Source organism: Mustela putorius, unplaced genomic scaffold, assembly GCF_011764305.1.
Source record: "Mustela putorius furo isolate JIRA1106 unplaced genomic scaffold, ASM1176430v1.1 tig00000596_pilon_pilon_pilon, whole genome shotgun sequence".
Taxonomy (NCBI): domain Eukaryota; kingdom Metazoa; phylum Chordata; class Mammalia; order Carnivora; family Mustelidae; genus Mustela; species Mustela putorius.
Window position 1 is genome coordinate 14518120 of NW_025421428.1, and position 19345 is coordinate 14537464.

General features: G+C 65.9%; 1 protein-coding gene across 2 annotated transcripts in view; it reads left to right on the forward strand.

Moving 5' to 3' along the window:
* COL5A1 (collagen type V alpha 1 chain) overlaps positions 1-19345 on the forward strand; it is a 138263-nt gene that overhangs the window by 60635 nt on the left and 58283 nt on the right. For both annotated transcript variants that reach the window (XM_045082847.1, XM_045082848.1), the window contains exons 8-22: positions 453-611; positions 771-827; positions 4652-4693; positions 4894-4956; positions 7697-7771; positions 8558-8650; positions 9601-9657; positions 10534-10587; positions 10951-11004; positions 12801-12854; positions 14081-14134; positions 15178-15231; positions 16870-16914; positions 18736-18789; positions 19292-19336. In XM_045082847.1, the coding sequence (XP_044938782.1) occupies positions 453-611; positions 771-827; positions 4652-4693; positions 4894-4956; positions 7697-7771; positions 8558-8650; positions 9601-9657; positions 10534-10587; positions 10951-11004; positions 12801-12854; positions 14081-14134; positions 15178-15231; positions 16870-16914; positions 18736-18789; positions 19292-19336 (960 nt within the window). The remainder of the gene's footprint in view (positions 1-452; positions 612-770; positions 828-4651; positions 4694-4893; positions 4957-7696; positions 7772-8557; positions 8651-9600; positions 9658-10533; positions 10588-10950; positions 11005-12800; positions 12855-14080; positions 14135-15177; positions 15232-16869; positions 16915-18735; positions 18790-19291; positions 19337-19345) is intronic.

A 19345-nucleotide genomic window follows, 5' to 3' on the forward strand; every position in this document is an offset into this window, starting at 1 on the left:
GCAAGTTTTCATACGAGGGAGGAGTTTAGCAGCGCACACAGCAAATGCTTCGAAGTCGGCTTCGCGTGGAGCCGGGTTCTTGACGGCACAGGACGGACACCCGGTTCTGACGGTCCAGACCCCTCTGTCCGCAGCGTGCGGCTGGGGGCTTGTGGCCTCAGACCGCGAGGCCCTGGGCTGGATCCCCCGACGGCACTGAGGCCCCTCAGCGCGCTGGGCCCCGTGCCGCCCCAGCTAGCCACGGGGTCCCGTGGGGTTTGGGGTGAAGTCTCCCTGTGGCGAGAGGGAAGACGCGTGAGGGCCGCGGGGGTCCAGGAGCGGCCCCAGCGAGTCTGACGGGACTCCTGGGAGGTCTTGTCCTTGTCGTCCCCAGGCTGTGGGGCTGGGCAGGGAGGGGTCTCTGCCCAGTTCCACAGAGTCCTCCAGTGATCGCTGCTGCCCCTTCTCCCCAGCCGGGTCCGCCGCCGGAGGACAACTTGGAAGGGGAGTTTACAGAAGAAACCATCCGGAACCTGGACGAGACCTACTACGACCCCTACTACGACCCCACCGTCTCCCCGTCGGAGATAGGGCCAGGCATGCCCGCCAACCAGGACACCATCTACGAAGGGGTGAGGGGCTGGGGGGGGTGAGGGGGGCTGGGTGAGGGGTGAGGGGGGCTCCTTCCGCCGGCACCTCTGGGGTCCGGGGAGGGCCGGCCATGAGCTGTGCCTGCCCGGTGCGCTCCCTCCGCCGCTCACCCTCTGTCCACCCGTGTTTTGTGACCCCAGATTGAAGGACCACGAGGAGAGAAGGGTCAAAAGGGAGAGCCCGCCATCATCGAGCCGGTAAGGACGCTCTCCGTCCCTCTCCAGAGGCGGCGGGCGCCGGGCGAGGCAGGTGGAGGCCCGGCCCGGGGGCCCCTCGCGGACGCCGCGTGCCGCTTGCTGCTGAGGCTTCAGGAAAGGGGCTCAGGTGGGGGAACGTGCCAGACCTTGCTGAGGTGCCAGCCGCCGGGATCCCGGCAGGGAGAACGCTGTGCACTTGGGGTCTGAGCGCCTCGCCGCGCGTGGCCGTCGTCACCGGGGGGAGAGACCCAGAGCTTGTGAGAAGGAAGGCAGCCCCTCCGGAGGGGTCGGGGGTTTGCGGGGCACCTTGGATCCAGGCTGGGCCGGCGTGGCCACCGCCTGGGGTGAGTGTGGAAACTGTCCCGTGGCCAGGGAGCTTGAGAATTCGCTCTGCTGGGTGCGGGGTCGGGGGGAGTGGACGGGATGGTGCTGAGGGAGCGGGGCGGGGACGGGGGAGGCTCGCGGCCGGGGGCGCAGACGGCCGCTCCCTGCTGCATGTCCTCTGCCCCCGGGGAGCCCGGCTGGGAGTGGCGGACTCCACTCCGTGGCCCGACAGTGGTCAGGGTCAGACACGAGGCGCCACGTGATGGGCCGGGAGGGGCGGGCTCCGCAGCTGCGTGGGGTGGCCGCGGCGCTGTGGGCCGGGCAGCTGCTGGGGACGTGACGGCGGGGAGGGGCCGGCCGAGGCCCACCCTGCCACGTCGTCCAAGCGCCGGAGGGAGGAGGCCAGGGTCCTGCCCCCGCGGCCCGTCACAAGGCGGAGCTGGGCTAAGGGTGGTTCCTGGTGCTCAGCTCTGGACAGGATGTCCGGTGTCTGGTTCCTTACGACCTTGGGTTCCTGGGATGGGGAATTCTGTGGCCTCCGTCCTCCCGTGGACCTGGGAAGGTACTTCTAGAACCTTCACTGCTGGCCTCTCCAGAGTGGCCGGGGCAGACGGGACAGGGCCGGTCTCTGGGGGAATGCCCAGTGGGCAGAGTTTCAGCACAGCCCTCCGGCTTGGCCCCATGCCCAGCCCCTGGAAGCGTCTGGAGAGTGGTGAAGGCAGCCCCTGTGGTGTTTGCTCCGGGCCTGTCCGAGGATGGGACCGGTCAGCCTCACAGGGCTGTGGCCACTAGACACACAACCGGTCAGCCTCACAGGGCTGTGGCCACTAGACACACAACCGGTCAGCCTCACAGGGCTGTGGCCACTAGACACACAACCGGTCAGGACATCCCCTTCCAGGGCTTTCTGTGGGTCCAAGGAAGAGGGCGGCAGATGGGGGTACACGGGAAGGGTGCAGAGGTGCCAAGGGGGCAGGACCAGCACCAGGACACCCCTTGCTCAGTGACGTGAAAAATCCTGATGTCAAGTCCAGCCACAGGGGAAGAGTGTGGGGAGGCAGCCAGCAGCTGGGGTGGGGACTCCCCGGCGGGACAGCGGGTGTGTTGCCGTCACTACGGGGTCCTGGCCTGAGCATGGCTCCTCTCACTGACCACACGTGTCCCCGGACACTCGGGTCCCCAGATGGACCTGCTCTTGACTCGGGGTTCCTTTTGTGGGGTCCGCGTGGCTTTGGTGGCAGGCCATCTTGCGTGGGAAGAGCGTGGGGCCCCAGGACAGGGAGGTGCGGGGGAGGGGCTAGGCTGGCACCATCTGGGTGTGCTTCCTGTCTGCTCACAGCTGCCGGCCGACCTTTGGAGGAGAGCCGTGGTGCCCCGGCTGCCAGGGTGGTCCACTGGGGGCCGGCAGGGGCGGGGCTGGAGAGGGAGGGCTGGTCCAGCACAGACAGTGTGTCTGCACGAGGTCCAGCTCATCTGGGGGCTGGGGAGCTGGGGCATCCGGACACAGCTAGGGGAGGGCTCCCTCCTCTGGCCGGGGCGTTCAGTCCTGCCCCATCCCTAGTCCATTTCTTGAGTCCTCCAGGCCCTCGCCAGGGCCCCTGGGGATGCCGTGTAAACAGTCAGAACCTCTCAACCCAGAGATGCCCTGAGTGTTAGTTCCATAAACAGAGGCCAAGTCCCGGGAACTGGCCAGCGTGGCTCTTGCTGCTGACCGCTGACCACAGAGGGTGGGGTGGCCGCCGCTTTCCGGGCCCCCACTCCCTGCCCCGGTGCCTGCCCTTTGGGGAGAGCGACTCCTGTCCGTGGAGCCCTCGGAACCAGCCCCTCTGGCCCTCCCAGCCACACCTCCGGCCGTTTGTTAGCAGGGTCCGTGGCTCCTTGAGAGGGCGGCAGACCTCTCCGCCTTGGGGACCCGGGTTTATTGGCATCCTGGGACTCCAGGGACCCATCCCCAGACTGTGTCTCATGGTACCCCGGTGAACGCTCCCGGGAGGCCTACGCAGCGCCGTCTCTCCTCTCTGCGGTGGTTCAGAAGGAACCTGCTTTTTGAGGCTCTTCAGCGGGCGGATGCACCTGCGTTGAGAGCTATTTCCAGCTGGGCCCAGGCTGAGGCCGTCACTCAGTCACCTTCCCCGCTGAGGTTTGAGACTGGCATCTGCACCCTGGTGGGGTGTAGACCGGGCTAGCCACCCAGAGGACGTCCGCCACTTTCCCTTGTCAGCAACCTGACTTCCTCCTCGTGCACGGCCACGGGGCAGTTCAGGCCCCTGTCTGCTGGCTCCTTCGTCCTGGTGCCTGGCCTCCTTTCCAGGCCGCCCTGGACCGCTCTGGCCCAGCTTCCCGGGAGATCTGTGGCTGGCATGGCCCCAGCAACCCGAGAACAGCCGCCAGTGTCTGGGAAGAGAGCTGGAGCCCAGGCCCCGCCGTGGCCAAGGTCCCTCACTCGGTCCCAGCTCCCCGCTGAGCCTCCCCAGCTGCCTTGGTCCGAGGAGGAAATCTGAAAGCCACCGGATGAGCTGTCTGTGTAAACACGTCTTCACGGCGACTGGGGAGCCCTGGTGGGGAGGCTGGGAGGTCGTAGGGCCCAGTGGCCCGGTGCCCTCACCAGTGCAGGTCTTTGAGCCTCAGCTGGGCCCAGGCTGTCCCCTGTCCCCCCGGTGGGGGGGGCGGGGACACGTTTCTCTAAAGCCCGGTTCACTTTGGAAGGGAAGTCTGGGCACCGTCCTGGAGGAAAGCAGTCTGTGCTTTCTCTGCTTTTGGGTGGAGGGAGAGCAGCAGGAGGTCTGTCCCTGGAGCCAGGGACATGTGGCCCCGAGCCCTGTCCCTGCAGGCTCAAGAATTGTGGGGAGGAGGGCACTTCTGTCCACTCTGCGGGCCCCGAGTGTGGTGGAGGCCTGCTCAGCCAGGCCAGGCAGAACCTAGCTGGTCCCGGGGTCCCCAGATGCTGTTCCCGCTGCGTTCTCGGCGAGGAAATCCCTGCGGGGGCAGGAGACCCCTTCCTGCCTGCAGGGTGTGCACTGTCTCAGGGCGCCCGAGGTGGGCGTGAGACACGGAGGGTGCTGACGCTGCCCGGCCTGCTGTTGACTGGTTAGGAGAGCGGAGAGTCCCGCTCGGGGACAGGGCTGGAAGTGGATGCAGGGGAGCGGGGCCACCCCCCACCCCGACCCAGGGCCAGGGAGCTCTGTCCACGGACCCCTCAGCTACCCACACGGCCTCTCTGGGGTCTAGGCTGATGCGGAGGCCTTGTCCCCACTTGGGGTGTCGGCCGTGCAGGCCAGCGGCAGGGTGAGGGGCTTCTGCAGGGGGCGGCCCGTGTCCTGTGGACTTGGTGGCTTCTCCCTCCTGCTCTGGGCTCCTGGTTGGCGTGCCGCGAGGCACCGGTCTGTGGTCCTCGTGGGGTCCGCCTCACCAGCAGGTTCTGCGGGGGACCCAGGTGCCTTCTGGGATCTCAGGAGGGATATGGTCCTGGGGTCTCAGACACTGTCTCCTATCTCTTCCAGGGTATGCTCATGGAGGGGCCGCCGGGCCCCGAAGGCCCCGCGGTGAGTGTCTATCTCCCGTCCCAGGCCTGTGGGAGGTGCTTGGGAGCAGGGGGTGGGAAAGAGGGGGCCACTGACCCCTCTTTGCAGACCCTGCCCCCAGGGGCCCGTCTCCGCCACCCCCAGGGAAGCGGGGCGGGACTGGGGTGTTGCCCCGTGGCTGAACCTTTGAATTCCTGTCCTGATTTCGTTTTCGATTCCAGGGTCTCCCAGGACCTCCGGGAACGATGGGCCCCACTGGACAAGCGGGTGACCCCGGAGAAAGGGTAAGGACGGTCAGCACTTGGCTCTCGGGGCTTGTCCCTGCGTCTCTCCGCTCCGCGGCCGGTGTCCCCGTACGTGCAGCCGGCGGCCGGCGCGTCAGCTCTCCTCCCACGCCGCTGCCTCTCACCCCACCACCTTACTGTGTCCGTGTCTGCGGGAGTTCAGGGAGCGGCCGTCCTCGGCAGCCCTGCGCCTGGGGCAGGTGGCCGCGGCGAGGCTCCCTCGGAGGCCGCTGCGCTCGGCTCACGGAGGGCCTCGCGGCCCAGGTTAGCCCGACGGTGACGAGTGCTGTCCGCGGCGCGCGGGGTCCGGACCTGCATGGGAGCTTCCTGCGCTCACCCTCCCCTCACTCCGTCTTCCTTGCTGGGGATCAGGCACCAGCACGGGAGGGCTTGCTCTGGGCCGCAGGGACCCATCCCGGGGTCCTCCGGTCACAGGGACCTGTCTTGGGGTCCCCAGTCAAAGGGATTCACCCTGGACTCCTGCCAGGTCTGAGGTCCCCAGATCAAAGGCGCACATCCCCGGGTCAGAAGGACTCATCAAAAGGACGCGTCCCGGGTCCCCAGGTCCCCGCCCGGCCCCGGGGTTGCTGCTGGACAGGGCTGAGCCGGGACGCCGCGATTTCGCTCTGCCACCTGGTGGGGCTCGGGGGTACTGCAGCCTCGGGGCTTGATTTCCTGTGGGTCTGACCAGTGTGGACGGGGGCACAGGCCCGTCAGAGCCGGCGGCCAGATGGCTACGCGGCGGACAGGAGAACCTAGGAGCGTGTGTGTGTCCTAATGGACGTTTATCCCCGGGCCTGGCACACTGCCTGGAGAGGACGGGCCTCGCGGTTTGGGTGGGTGTGCGGCGGGCACGGTGGCTGGGGCGGGGGCGGGGGTCGGTCACGTGGAGGGGCCGCGGGGTCTGGAAGTGACAGAGGCGTCCCCTGACAGACCTCGGCGCTTGGCAGAGGTTTGCTGACGGTTTGCAAGCCGTGGTGGGTGGGGGCTCTGCGGGACCCAGGTCACACGGCCTCCCGCGCCGCCCAGCCACACGCACACCGCGGGGACAGCGTCTGGTCCCTGGCAGACCTGGACCCTGATCTTGCACTGGGCTTTGATTCAGGACGGCCTCTGAGGCACGAGGCCCGGCGGTGAGGGCACCCGGCTTTCCAAGAGGGGACCCTGGTGGCCAAACCTGCTCCCAGTTTTTTCTTTTTTGATCACACTTGTTGTTTTCTGCGGATTTTTTCCGAAATGGCAGGCAAGGGCAGTTCCGCTGCGTCTGGGAGCAGACCTTTGACCCCGCGGTTCTGCCTCCGGGACTTCCCTGATAAAGCTGCCCGGGCACCCACCGCCCAGCCTGCGCCCGTGGAAGACGGGCAGGGGCGCCAAGGGGCCCATCACGCACGGGCAGCTCTACGGCCACTGAGCTGGTGAGCAGGCGCCCGCAGCGAAGAGAAGGGGCCTAGTGCCGGTGGCGCTGGGGGGGGGGGGCTCCTGGAGAAGGGGACAGCCCTGGGGTCCCACGCACGCCCCACACACCCGTGCGTGCGCTCTGCGTGCGGGCTGCCGTGCGTGCCGCCAGCCGTCCTGCCCGCACTGGCTCCCGTGCGGGGAAGAGAGGAGCTCTCCCTGCTTTGTAGAGATCGTGTTCTACAGCAGCTCCTGAGAACGGGGACCGCGTCGACGGTGTGATAACCGGAGAAGCCCCTGCGGGTTCAGGCGTGGACAGTCCATGTCCCTCGGGTGATGCCTGGGGAGCCGCAGGTCTTCGGTCTTCTTGGCTGGCAACCAGTGATGGGTGTCGCCGGCCGTGCCTGCCGCGTTGCCCTCCTGGGTGTGAGCGCCGTTGTCTGCGGGCAGCCGTGCTGCTGCAGAGCGCTGGGTCCGATGCCCATGGGTGTATTGGGTTGTGGCCAGTGGGGGTCCCTTTTGGTCAGGAAGAGGGAGTCAGGCCTTCTTCTGGACACGAAATGAGCTTCGTGCTCAGGCTCCGTGGAGTCCGCCAGGATCCGTGAGGAAGCTGGGAGAGAAAACATTTGTTTTTTTTGTTTTTTTGAAAATACACCGTCTTTCTTGTTTTACATTTGAGTCTGGAAAAGGCCAGGTTTCATCTAGAAGGCCTGTCGAGGGGCGTCTGACTGGGACCTGCCTTTGGGGCCAGACTAACAGGACCCGCGGTAGCCCTGGGATCGGCTGTGTACACACGGGCTCTTGAAATTGCTCGAGAAGGGTCTGTGTCCTGTGGACGTCCCTTGCATCTGTCCCAGCAAGTGGACACTTAGGCCACCTCGCCTTCCGTCCAAGCATTCACAGAGGAGTTGGTGGGGACCGGGTCACAAGGGCCAGCGCACTGGCTGATGGAGGACATAGGCCTTGGTCCCCTGGGGGCGGCCCTGCCGCCTGGTGTGCGGGCCTGGAGGCGCGTTTCTGGGTGGTGGACGCTGCCCGCCCCCCCAGTGTCCCCTGTGTCCCCGGATTGCAGTCTCCCACCTCTCCGTAAACCGCTCCGGGTCCTGCCCAGAGCCCCTCCCTCCTCGTCCCTCCCCGCCAGAAGCCTGTCCTCATCTGCCCAAAGCCAGTGTCCCTCCCTTCCTGCGCTTGGCTTCTGGAACATTCTGTGCCATGGGGTCTTGCTGCTCTGTGCCTGCCCTGTGCATTTCCTCGCGGGCTGTGGCTCTGACTTCCTCATCTGGACACAGCCCTGCTCTGTCCCCGTTGCATTGTGACCCAGCTGTCTTGGGCCCTCTGTCCACAGGGTCCCCCTGGACGCCCAGGCCTTCCTGGGGCTGACGGACTGCCTGGCCCTCCTGGCACCATGCTCATGCTGCCTGTGAGTACCCTCATCCGGGGGGTCTCAGGGCTCACCCGGGGGTGGGGAGGGCGCCTTGGGCTCAGCGTCTGAGGGCCGGTCCCCTGGCCACAGAATCACCCTGATGTGGGCCGCCTTGTAGAAATAGGCCCTCTGAGGGCGTTCCTGACGATGTGCAGAATGGACCCTGGTGGCCAAGGTCTCCAGTTCTCTGCTGGGGTCCAGGACCGGCCCACCTAAGGGGCAGGGAGTCTGGCTTTCTGTGAGAAAGCCGAGCGCCCTCTGTCCCTCTCCGCTGGACTCTCCAGCTGGGCACGCTGCCCTCTGCTCCTCCCTGTGCCTGCCCTGCCCTGACCTGGTGCTGCCGTCTCCTTCACTGGGAGCCCAGGCCCAGGAGGGCACGTGTGTGGCGTGCTGGCCTGGACGGCAGGCTTCTGACTGGCGGCCCAGTGCTGCCCGGGAGGCTGGGCAGAGCTCTGGGAGACACCATGTGAGCCGGGAGCTGCCTGGCAAAGCCAGCACTTGCACGGGGCCCCAGGCTCTTTCTTGTAACACGTGGGGGCTGCGGGGTCCCAGGGCGAGTTGCTGCAGAAGCCAGAAAGTTCTCCCCTGACCTGGGGCAGGTCTCCAGGGGGCCCCAGGGCCGAGGCTGGCTGGTGGGGCTGGAGCAGCGGTGCTGGGAGGGATCTAGTGCCAGATGCTGCCCACGCAGACTCCCCAAGGCTCTGCGGTCACCCGAGAGGCCCTAGGCCCAGAATGGGCACCTGCATCGGTGCATCCTGGGTGACCCCCATCTCATATCTGCAGTTCCGCTTTGGAGGGGGCGGTGACGCCGGCTCCAAAGGCCCCATGGTGTCGGCTCAGGAGTCCCAGGCTCAGGCTATCCTGCAGCAGGCCCGGGTAAGTGGCGTCTGCGTCCCTGGTGCGGGGGGGGGGCTTGCCTCTTGGGGGATCAGGACACTGTGGGGCGTGTACCTGTCTACGTCTAGCTGGGCCCAGGCCTGCACTGGGAAAGGGGCAGGGGGGATCTCAGGGCTCCCTCGTCCATGCTGAGCGTCCCGGTTCCAGGATGTGGACGCACAGGACCATCAGCTGTCCCCGCAGGGCTCCGGGGACGGACAGACCTGGAAGGGGCTTCCTGCGGTGGGGTGGGGCTGAGACAGAGCCTCTGGGAGAGCTTCCGTGGCCCCCAAAGCCCCTTGCCTGGCGTGGGGAGTCCCTTTGCTTCCCAGCGGCTCCCCTCACTGCAGACCAGCTGGCGAGTGAACTGAGGTTTTAACTAACAACGCTCCCGGTTGCTGGTTGCCGGTGACAAGAGCAAAGCCCGGCTCTGTGGGGTGGCTGATCATCCCACGGGGTGTCGCCTCTAATGGGGCATCTCAGGGAGCCGTTAAATAGCCCCTCTTTGGGCGATGTCTCTGCGGCTGTGGCCGGCGGGGGCGACGGCAGGGATCGGCGCACACGGAGTTGCCGGCCGGCCGCGCGGCGAGCTGTGGCCACGGGATAAATGGTGCACGTGATGCTGCCCCGTGCCCGTGGCCCGATTCGCCGGCTGGGCCTGCCTGGCCGGGGCAGGGTGCAGGCGCCAGCTGGGGGGTACAGGAGCAGGTAACCCACCCCCACAGCGGGGGCACGCCACGCCCAGGTCCCCCCTCCGCCTTCTCCGTTCTATCCGTGGTTGGCTCAGGCCCCAGGGGCGACTCGGTGCCGGGTTTCTCGAGCTCCGTCTGACCCCTCCTGCAGGGGCCCCCGTCCTTGGCATGTCCCGTCGGGCCTTTCCCGCCCGTGGAGCGTCCCCCGTGAGGACCAGTACCCCGCTGTCTCTCAGCCTGCCCTGTTTTCTCTTGTAGCTGGCACTGCGGGGGCCTGCTGGCCCGATGGGTCTTACCGGAAGGCCCGGCCCCATGGTGAGTCCTTGGTGGGGAGAGTGGGGGAGCGTGGTGAGGGCTGGGGCGTCCCTCGTCAGTCCCTTCTGGCCCCGGGATCACCCGGAGAGAGCACCCTTAAGCTCTTACCAACCACTGATGTACCAGCAGCACCCCGATGGGTCCAAGGGTCCTGGGGAGGGGGCCGGGGGTGTGGGGCTGTGGTCGCCCACACAGGGAGACCTGCCACACCTGCTCTGCCTGGGATTTTCCTCCTGACCCAGGGAGCCTTGCTTTCCAGTGTCTTTACTCTTCACAGTCACGTTTCCTAAGTCAAGAGCACTTGAGTGGGGACAGACCCAGGATTTCTCACGTGCCACCCCCCACAGCTGCACAAGCCCTGCATGGGGTGTGCCCGAGCACACGCAGGGCCGGCCAGCGGGATCCCAGGGAGTGCCGGTGGCCTTTGATGTTTGCAAAGAGACAGGATTTCAACACCGGCCGTGCCCGTTCCCCTGGGAGCGGTGGATTGGCTCTGCCCCGGGTCTGCGCCAGTCTCTTCCCCATCAGGCCAGGCTCGGGGCTGCTCCTGTCCACCGGCGGCTCCTGCCTTGTCGTGGGCCCTAAGGATGCCCCCCCGTTGCCCTGAGCTGCGGGCCGTGACAGACCCCAGTCACACTCACCCCGGAGAGAGAAACAAGCTCGGCGTGGGCCTCATGGCTCCCGGCCCGTACGCTGCACTGCCCAGCGTTTTGTTCAAAACCAAGGGGACACCCACATCCCTGAAAGTTACTGCTCGTCCCTCAGATTCTGAGGGCTGCAAGTGCCACTGATTCTCAGCGGGGAGCCCTGCCCCACGGGGTGACCCATTCCTAGAGGTCTGATGTGCATTCTGTAACCCAGACCGTGTCTCTCTAGGGCCCTCCGGGGAGTGGCGGTCTGAAGGGCGAGCCGGGAGACATGGGGCCTCAGGTACGTAGACATCTCACTCCCGCTGCTGGGGGGGACACCCCGTGTGCCTCAGAGGTGGAGGCCGCTGGAATGGAGGCTCCTACACTGCATGTCTTCCAGGGAGCCGGTGGGAATTGTGGCTTTGTGCGCAGCTGGGAGTGGGGCAGACGTAACTGTTCCATGCTGCGGGACAGCTGCGGGACAGCCGGGGGGCGGCGGGCTGGGCCTCTTCGGGCCCTCACTTGGGCAGCAGGTCTGTGCCCGGCCCGCTGCTGCCCACGAGCCCCCACCGGCTGGCTTGATGAGCACGGGGGCAAGGCTTTGCTTTTGCCTCTGAAAAACACGGACCCAGCCTGACCCACTGCCGTCTTTGCTTCCGGACAGGGACCCCGAGGTGTGCAGGGCCCGCCTGGCCCCGCTGGAAAGCCTGGAAGAAGGGTGAGTTTTGCGGGTCCCGCCGGCTGGGAGTCTGCTCTGCTCGGGGCCCCCAGGCCCGGCTGCTGCCCTCCCGCGGAAGGGCGACTATTTTCAAGGCCGGATCCCCTTCCCTGGGGCAGGTGCGGCTCCCCCACCTCTGGTGCCGCTGTCCTGAGCACATTAATTTAGTTTCACAAACGTTTTTAACTGAGGCAGCTTCCCAGGCCCTTGGGGAGCAAGTCCGGGGACGACAGAGCGACCGGTGGCCTTGTTTCCTTGGGGCGGACTCGTTTCTCCGGAGATGGCCTCAGCGTGGTGAGGGGGCGGGGGGAAGGCCAGGCTGATGTCCAGGGTCCCTGGGACTCTGGGGGCCGGTTTTAGCGGATGCTACTAGTTTGTGTCCATATGACCGTGGCTGCTGAACGGGGCGTGTGTTTACACTTAATATACAACAACGATCCCCGTCCAGACAAGCCAGGGAGAGCCTAATGATCTCACATCACACCAGACCAGTGGGTCTTTTCAGCCAGAGGAGGCTTCGGGTGTGGGAGGACAGGATTCTGGGTGTGAGCCTCTCCGAGGAGTGCTGTCCCCTGCGGCTGCCTGGCCGTTCTGCCTGGAGAGCTTGCGGGGCGGACGGGACCTTGGGGGAGCAGGGGGCTAACAGTGGTCGTGAGCGGGAGTGATGGGCACGGCCCTCGTGTGGCCTCAGGACACAGGTCTCCGATGCTGGGGGCATCCAGGCTCCATGCAGGGTCAGACCCACGCTTCCACGCGGGCCACCGGTGCCGGAGTTCGGTGATTCTTGGGAGACAGTTTGGGGTTTGTCTTGGTTCTGATTCTGGCAAGAGTTTTACTTCATTCAAGGTTTCTGTGAGTCTCTGCAAACGCTGTAAACTGTCCCGTTTCCCCGGGAGCGGTTCCTCAGGCTGGCGTGGGAGGGATGCGGAAGGCGGGGAAGGCCGAGTGCAGGTCCTCCTGGGGCTGGCGGGGTTCCGTGGCCCAGGGTGAGAGCACCCAGGGGCCCAGAGTGCGCCGGGGTGGCCTTGTTTGATCAGCGGCACGTGGGACACGTGAGGAGAGAGGACGTTGGTCCGGGTCAGCCCTTTGTCCTCAGCCGGCCGACATCGTGCGTTAGCGAGTTGGTACCTGGCCGAGTCTCCGTCCCTGTCCAGGCGCCTCAAGGCTGGCAGGGCTCTCCCGGGGTGGCCGTGGGGCCTGTGTAGTGGCCCTGCCCTTTGTCCCGGTGGCCAGTCAGGTGGGGGCCGTGGGCTTGTCCTTGCGGTTTCCTGGGAGTGGCTGGAAGTGATGGGTCCGGGAGTGGTCCCCGTGGACGGAGTGTCTTGCTTACGTGGGCAGGCGTGTGGCTTTCGTGAGATCCGCCACCACGGGCAGCTCAGTTTTCTTTGTGGCCAATGGGACCGATCCTTGGCACTTGCTTTCCGTGACTCCTGTCTGTAACCCAGCTTCTGAACAGTGGCAGGGCGGTGGCCTGGGCTTTGCTGTGGGGACACGCTCTCTCGGGAGCCACAGACCCTCAGACCTCCAGTCCCGTGGCCACACGGCGCTGCCTGCTGGCTCTCCTGCGGCGTGGCGCCGTGGTCTCACCCCCAACACAGAGAGGCATCGCCGCATCTGGCATTTCAGGTGGCGAGGCTCAAAGACAGGAACCACGTGGAGAAGCGCACAGCAGCCCCAGGAGCCTGGGCTTGGGTCCTCTCGACCGGCCCGGCCACGTGGGGCTGTGCGACTCTGCCGGGCCTCCCAGGAAGGCCCCACTCACGGGTCCCTGGGACACTTTGCCTCCTCTGTTCCAGGGCCGAGCAGGGAGTGACGGAGCAAGAGGGATGCCTGGACAGACCGGCCCCAAGGTAGGCCACGCTTGCCGCCTCCCGGGGTCCTCACGGCCGTGGCCGCCATGGCTGCCGTCATGCCGGCGACGTGGCCAGTGTGTTGGTTGTGCAGTGACGGTGGTCCACGCTCATCCAGGGTGGGGGCTCGGGGGTGTGGGAGGTGCTGCTTGGCTCAGTCTCTCCGACATGTTGGCACGAGGCCCGGGCCGGGGGCGGGGGTGACTGTCACAGGGAGGCGTGACAACTGCAGAGAGTTTGCTCCTTTCTAGTGGGTGGTGAGCTTGGCGGGCGGGGGTAGAATCCCAGCCACGGACCCTTTCATAGAAGGGCAGGTGACACGGTGGGACACATTGGGGGAGGGGACACACGAAGGCCAAGTGCACGGGCAGGGAGCCTTCTTGTCCCGTGCTGGGCCACCTGCTCCTCGGCATGGCAGGGACCAGGTAGACAGTGCATGTGGTTGAGCGTGGGGGCCCCCGTCTCGGCCCCCGGAGAGCCGGCCTGGACTGCGTGCGGCACAGAGGAAAGGCTTACGTCCCCAGCGAGCACGCGGTGATGTGGACAGCTCCTGCTACCTGGAGTGGCCGGGACCCGGGTCACTGCCCTAGCAGGTGTCCGAGCCATCTGCCCACTTAGTAACTGGTACGGATGAGCTCACGTGCTCCCCCCACACACCGAGCTCTGGTGAGGCTCTGGTCTCGCGTGCCCGGAGCGGTAGGAGGGAAGAAAGTCGGCTCGGATCTCTCCCCGTAGACCAGTCGTCTTCCAATCGCAGAAGCACACTTAAGCCCGGATACTCTCGGCCTCTCCCTCGTGGTTTGCAGCATCCCCGAGACAGGGCTCTGTACCTGGGCTCCCGGGGGCACCCCGGGGTGGCTGGGAGCCACAGTGCTGGCAGCCCGGGTCAGGCCATCTGCCGGATGAGCACAGGCAGCTGATGTGCCGGGCACAGCTCGGCGCTGAGGGCGTAGCAGTGAGCAAGACGGTAGCACGGCCGTGGCCATTCTGCCACGAGGCTCAGAGTCTGTGGCCCAAGGACAAAGTCATCCAAGGACAAAGTGGCCCAAAGACAAAGTCTGTGTTTCTGGGCCTTGCTGGTGTTTGGGGGAAAAGAGCCTGGGGACATAGGCCTGAGGCAGTGGGGTGTGTGGGGAGCGGAGGCTGGGGTCATGGCACGCACTGCTCCTGAGTGCGGCCCGAGGCCCGGCGGCCGAGGTCTCTGAGGAGCCCCCGTTCCTTTGCAGGGTGACCGCGGCTTCGACGGCCTCGCGGGACTGCCGGGAGAGAAGGGCCACCGGGTGAGTGTCCGTCTGTGCATTTCTGGCTCGGGGAGCCTGATGGACGCGCGTCTCGGGAGGCCTTAGCGCTCTCGCCTGGGGCCGGGTCGCTTCCAGCCCCAGGTGGCGGGAGTGGAAACCCATGCCACGGCGACCCCGGAAGGTCAGCCCGGAGAGCGCGGGTGTCTCCTGAGCAGCTTCTAATGAAAGAGCCCGTCGGGCTCCGCACTCGAGGGGTGAAGGAGGCTGAGGGTGAGCCCGCCGTCCGATCGGGGGGCCTGGCGCAGCACGAGCGGCCAAGGACTCTTCGCACGGCCCACGCGGCTGCTGCGGACGAGGGCAGGTGCGTGCAGCGGCCCGCGCCCCGTCTCTCCCCCCGTGGGAGGCGGTCTCCACGCGACAACCCTGGGCCACTTGCCGGACGCTTTCTATCTTGCCTGTTCCATTTGAAGCAGACGATGCGTCTCTTCGGCACCTTGGGGACAGGCGGGCACGTGTGCGTGTGTGGCCGTGCGTGTGCACACACGCTGGTTGGTCGTGTCGGGCGGGGGGTGACCCGTCACATCCCGTAGTGTGCTGAGAATTGGCCCTAGCGGTTTACCAGCGCTGCGTTGTCTGAGTTCTCCAGCGGCGACACGGAGACCAGCACAAAGGCACCCGCTAGGTCAGGGCCCGACTGTGCGACGGACAGTTGAGCACCGACTGTGTGCAAGGCCTAAAGCCTCCATGGGTGGGAGGGGGCCTGGTGGCCTCAGGACACTCGCTGCCCAGCGTGGCAGCCCTTTCTTAGGGGACCCTGTGGGGCTGGGGTGCTCCCCGGCTTCCCATGGAGAAGCTCGTGGGGTGTGGCTCGGATCTGCTGCCGTGTCCCTTGGCCCCGTGTCCGTGGACCTGCCCCGGACCCTACCTCCCGACACCAGCTCCCCTAACGGACTTCCTGTGGCTCTGGGAGTCTCCATTGGGCTCAGGACCTCCACAGTCGGAATCACAGAAAGATGGGCATTTGGGACAGTCGTAGGCGTCTGCTCCCAAGTGCCTAATGCCGACCCTGCTTGACTTCCTAGGGTGACCCTGGTCCTTCTGGGCCACCAGGACCTCCCGGAGACGATGGAGAACGGGTATGTCCCTGCCTGCCTGTCCCCTCGGGGGCTCTGGGCTGCGAACCGCTGGGAAATGCTGGCAGCAGAGCGCTTGGCCGTCAAGCGTGTGCCTTGGGGGGTGGTGGGAGGGTGAAGCTGTGGGATGTGGGGACAGCCAGCAAGCCGCTTCTGAGACACGTGACTGCTGGTCCTGCCCTGCGTGGTGTCTGCGAGTGGCTTTCAGCTGTCACCTGTCTCAGAAAGAGCCCCTAGTTCCGGGAGGCAGGTGCCCAAGTCACATTGGAGACGTGTCGGCAAGTGTGAGCTCCATGTCTCCGCTCGGATGCAGGCTGTGGGTGCAGAGCCTGGGGATCTGGGGAGAGGGGGAGAGTCTGGAGTGGGTGGCTCTGGAGGTGGGGGGCGAGGTTGGGGCTGTGGTGGGGGGAAGCCCTCCCCTGGGGGCTCTGCGGGGTCTGTGAGTTTGTCCGGTGGCTCTTCCTGGGGCTGCGGCTCTGTGAGAGACCAGAGCACCATTGTCCTGTGGTAGAGAAGCGTGGGGGGCTTTTGAGCCCCGCCTCCTCACACCCCAGTCACTTACACCGTGTCTCGGGGTATTAGGGGTGTTTTAGGGACAGGGTCTAGAAGCCCCGAGTGTAAGGGGAGCAGGTATGGCATCGGGAGGGCAGGCCCGGCCGTGCTTCTGTCCTCAGCGGCTCCCAGGCTGGCTTTGTCCCCACCCCTTCTCCCGTCTGTGCCCAGCACAGCTCCCTGCGCCACGGGAGAGGCGAGCAGGGTCCTCCTGGGGGTGTGTGTTTGTGTGTGTGCACGCATGTGCAGGGCTGGGCGCGCACGTGCGGGTGGATATGTATGTGTGCACACGGGGTACCTGTGTGCATGTGTGCGGGCACGACTTCAAGTGTGCGTGCGTATGCGTGATGCCCACCTATGCTCACGTGCAGCCTGGGTGTGTGCGTGTGCGTGTGCATGTGTGGAGGAGGGAAGGGAACGGCGCGTTGACAGACAGAAGCGGGTGTTGACGAGCAGCTCCTGGTCTGGGACCAGTCAAGCCTGGGCAGCCTTTCCTTCTGCAGCCGGAAGGAAGACTCATCCGGGTTTCCTCCCCCCGCCGTGTTTAGGGCCCTGGCAGAGAGGTTGGGCTACCTTGGGGGTGGCCCGGGGATCTGGTGATCGTCCGAGGCCCCTTCTACCCCGGCTTCTGCCGCTGGCGTCCTGTCACTTGTCTTCGTCGTCTCCCCTCCCTGCTCCCCTGCCTGCCTGCCTGCCTGCCCCCCCATCACGTGGCCTCCCCCCTGCTCCCGAGCTCCGTTGCCGTGTCTGTCTGGCTTCTGTCCCTCTGTCCTTCAACCCTCTCGTCACCCATCAAGGCGACCAGATCCTCTGCTCGCAGGATCCTTCCCGTGCCGCTTTCTCCTCGTTGGAGCTGTGGTTTGTGGCCTCCTGACCGCTGTCCCCGGGCCCCAGATCCTGCCCGTTCCTGCAGCTTTCTGGGCGTGTGGGCATTTTGGGGCCTTCCTGGCTGGTACCGGGACCAGAAAATCTGGCCGAGGCAGAAGCCGCCCCAGGACAAAGCATCCGTTGCACAGTGGCAGGGGCACGACCTCTCTGTCCGGGCTTTAGAACTTACCTCTAAAATCCGGCCGCTTTTCTCCCCCACAGGGTGACGATGGAGAAGTTGGGCCCAGAGGGCTGCCTGGGGAACCCGTAAGTCTTGATCGCATTCTGTCTCCTCAGCATGGCGATGGGCTGCTCCAGGAAGCTGTGCTCTGGGCAGAACCAGGGACCGACCTAGAGCATAGATTAGAGAAGGGGTCAGCCTTGAAACAGAGACTCAGCTGGGGGGTTCTGGGGGGAGGGAAAGAAGGAGCACGTTGGAAAGGCTGTGGGGCAAATCCGACCTTCCCCAGAGGAGAAGCTGGGATCTGGGGGGCTGTGGTGCGTGTCCACGGTCATCATGGTGGGTGTCCAAGGTCATCATGTGGTCATCCAAGGTCATCACATATCAGGCCATGGGCCTGGTGCATGTCCAAGGTCATCATGGTGGGTGTCCAAGGTCATCATGTGGTCATCCAAGGTCATCACATATCAGGCCATGGGCCTGGTGCATGTCCAAGGTCATCATGGTGGTCATCCAACGTCATCACAAGGGGGATCCAGGGTCATCATGGGGGGGTGACCCAGATTATCACGGGGGGCACCCAGGGGCCGTCACGGGGGGCATCCAGGGTGCTCATGCGGGCGTGCAAGCTGCGGGTATGGTGGACGCCAGCGCACCAGGCAAGTGTCCGAGGGCAGTTGCAGGGACCGATCCAATTGTCTGCTGTCCCTGCTGGTGTCTGCGCTTCCCGAACGTGGAGCCCTCCGTCAGGGTGGCTCTCCTGGGGCATCGAACGGCTCTTTTCCCCAAGCCGACCTCTGTTGAGGGCCCAGGCGAGTGTCCTCAGCGAGAAAGAACACCACTTGGTTTCACGGAGGGTAGTTCTCAGACATCTCGCCTCTGTCGTCCGCGTCACCACGGCCGTAAGCCTCTGGCGACGTTACCTGAGGAGAAACACTGCCAGCGCGGCACAGAGAGGGCCTGGGCTGCGCTCGCACCTTCACGGGGGACTAAATTATCCCCTGATGTCTGATCAGCCCCCCAGGGGACCCCAGGAGACCCCATTACCCAGTGCTCTCCTTACCACGCGTCTAAGTGATGCCTTCTGGGTCACGAGCCCTAGGAAGCATTACGGGGCCAGGCATCTACCTAACGAAGGGGACAGGTACACAGCAGTGCACGTGGGAAGGATTTCTCTTCCAGGGTGTCTGCAGCACGTCCTACGAAAGGGTGGTCGCGCCTTGGTTAAGGGCTGGGTGAGCCCCCGCGGGCAAGGCAGGTGCGAGCGGTTCCGGGTGGGGCCACGGGAGTCTGGTCAGCTCTGCTGGGGTCGGCGCTGCCTTGGGGCCGTGTCCCTCCACGAGCGCAAGTGGCTGTCCCCACACGTGCCCCCCGCTGTAGGGGAGGAGGGGCTGAGCTCTGGGCTGTCCAGGTCCCAGAAGAAACCTGAGCTCCGCGCTTGTCTCTGCGTTTGGCCGCCGGGTCCCCAGCAGCATGTCCTCCCTCTGCCTTCTGGTGTCAGAAACGCAGCCGCGTGTCCCTCGGAGGGTCTGAGAGGGAGCCAGTAACGAGCGTGGACAAAAGCCCGCCGCGCAGCCGACTGTCTTTGTGGCCTCCGCGAGGAGAGCTTCTGTGGGCACCTGCCCCGCGCGTGTGTGGAAGGGCTCCCCCGGCGTGAAAGGCTCTGAGGCTCTGAGCCCCCCGTTAGCTCCTGGCTCCCGCCTCTGCTTCCCAGCGCCGAGGTGGAGAGGTGGGGTGGGGAGGGGAGGTGAGGCCCGGAGGACAGGGCCCAGCCTCGCTTCCCGGGGCCGTGTGGACGCCTGCGGGGCAGCAAAGGCTCTGGCAGGAGCGAGGCTGCGGGATTTGCCTGGGGGCTGGGCCGGGCCGGGCTTCTTGGCCAAGTGGGAACTTGTTTCTTCCTTTTGCAGGGGCCGCGTGGTCTGCTGGGGCCTAAGGGGCCCCCGGGCCCTCCTGGACCTCCGGTAAGGCCTGTCACCTCTGCACGTCTGTCCACTCGGACAGTGGCCCGGGGCTGGTTGAGGTCAGCAGGCTCTGCCGCTCGCAGGCAGAAGGAACCCTCTAGCCCGTGTGCCTTTGTGGGCGGAGACATGGAGCTCAGCCGGCCGCGCGGCACTCCCCGCCCTCATGCCTCACGTGCTGTTACCAACAGCCTGCGGACACCTCACGTCCTCCTCTGGGAAAGTTCTGGGAGGAGCCAGCCTGAGGGTCTGATCGGGCCCTGTCCCGGTGGGTGGCTTCCCCGGGCCTGCCCCACCCCGGGTTGGGGCCGCCGCTCCACTGTCCGCTGGCCCATCGCGCCTGTGCGATTATCTGGGATCAGCTCTTGCCCCGTCCCCAGAGGGTGCGGCGTCCCGAGACCAGGAGGGCAGGACACGGAGCCCAGTCCGGCGGGATGGTCCCTGGGCGCCCTGTGGATTCTCTAGCATTCTGTCCCGGTGTTCCTTTTCTTTCCCTCTCGTTCAGGGTGTGACGGGGATGGACGGCCAGCCAGGCCCGAAGGGAAACGTGGTAAGCGTC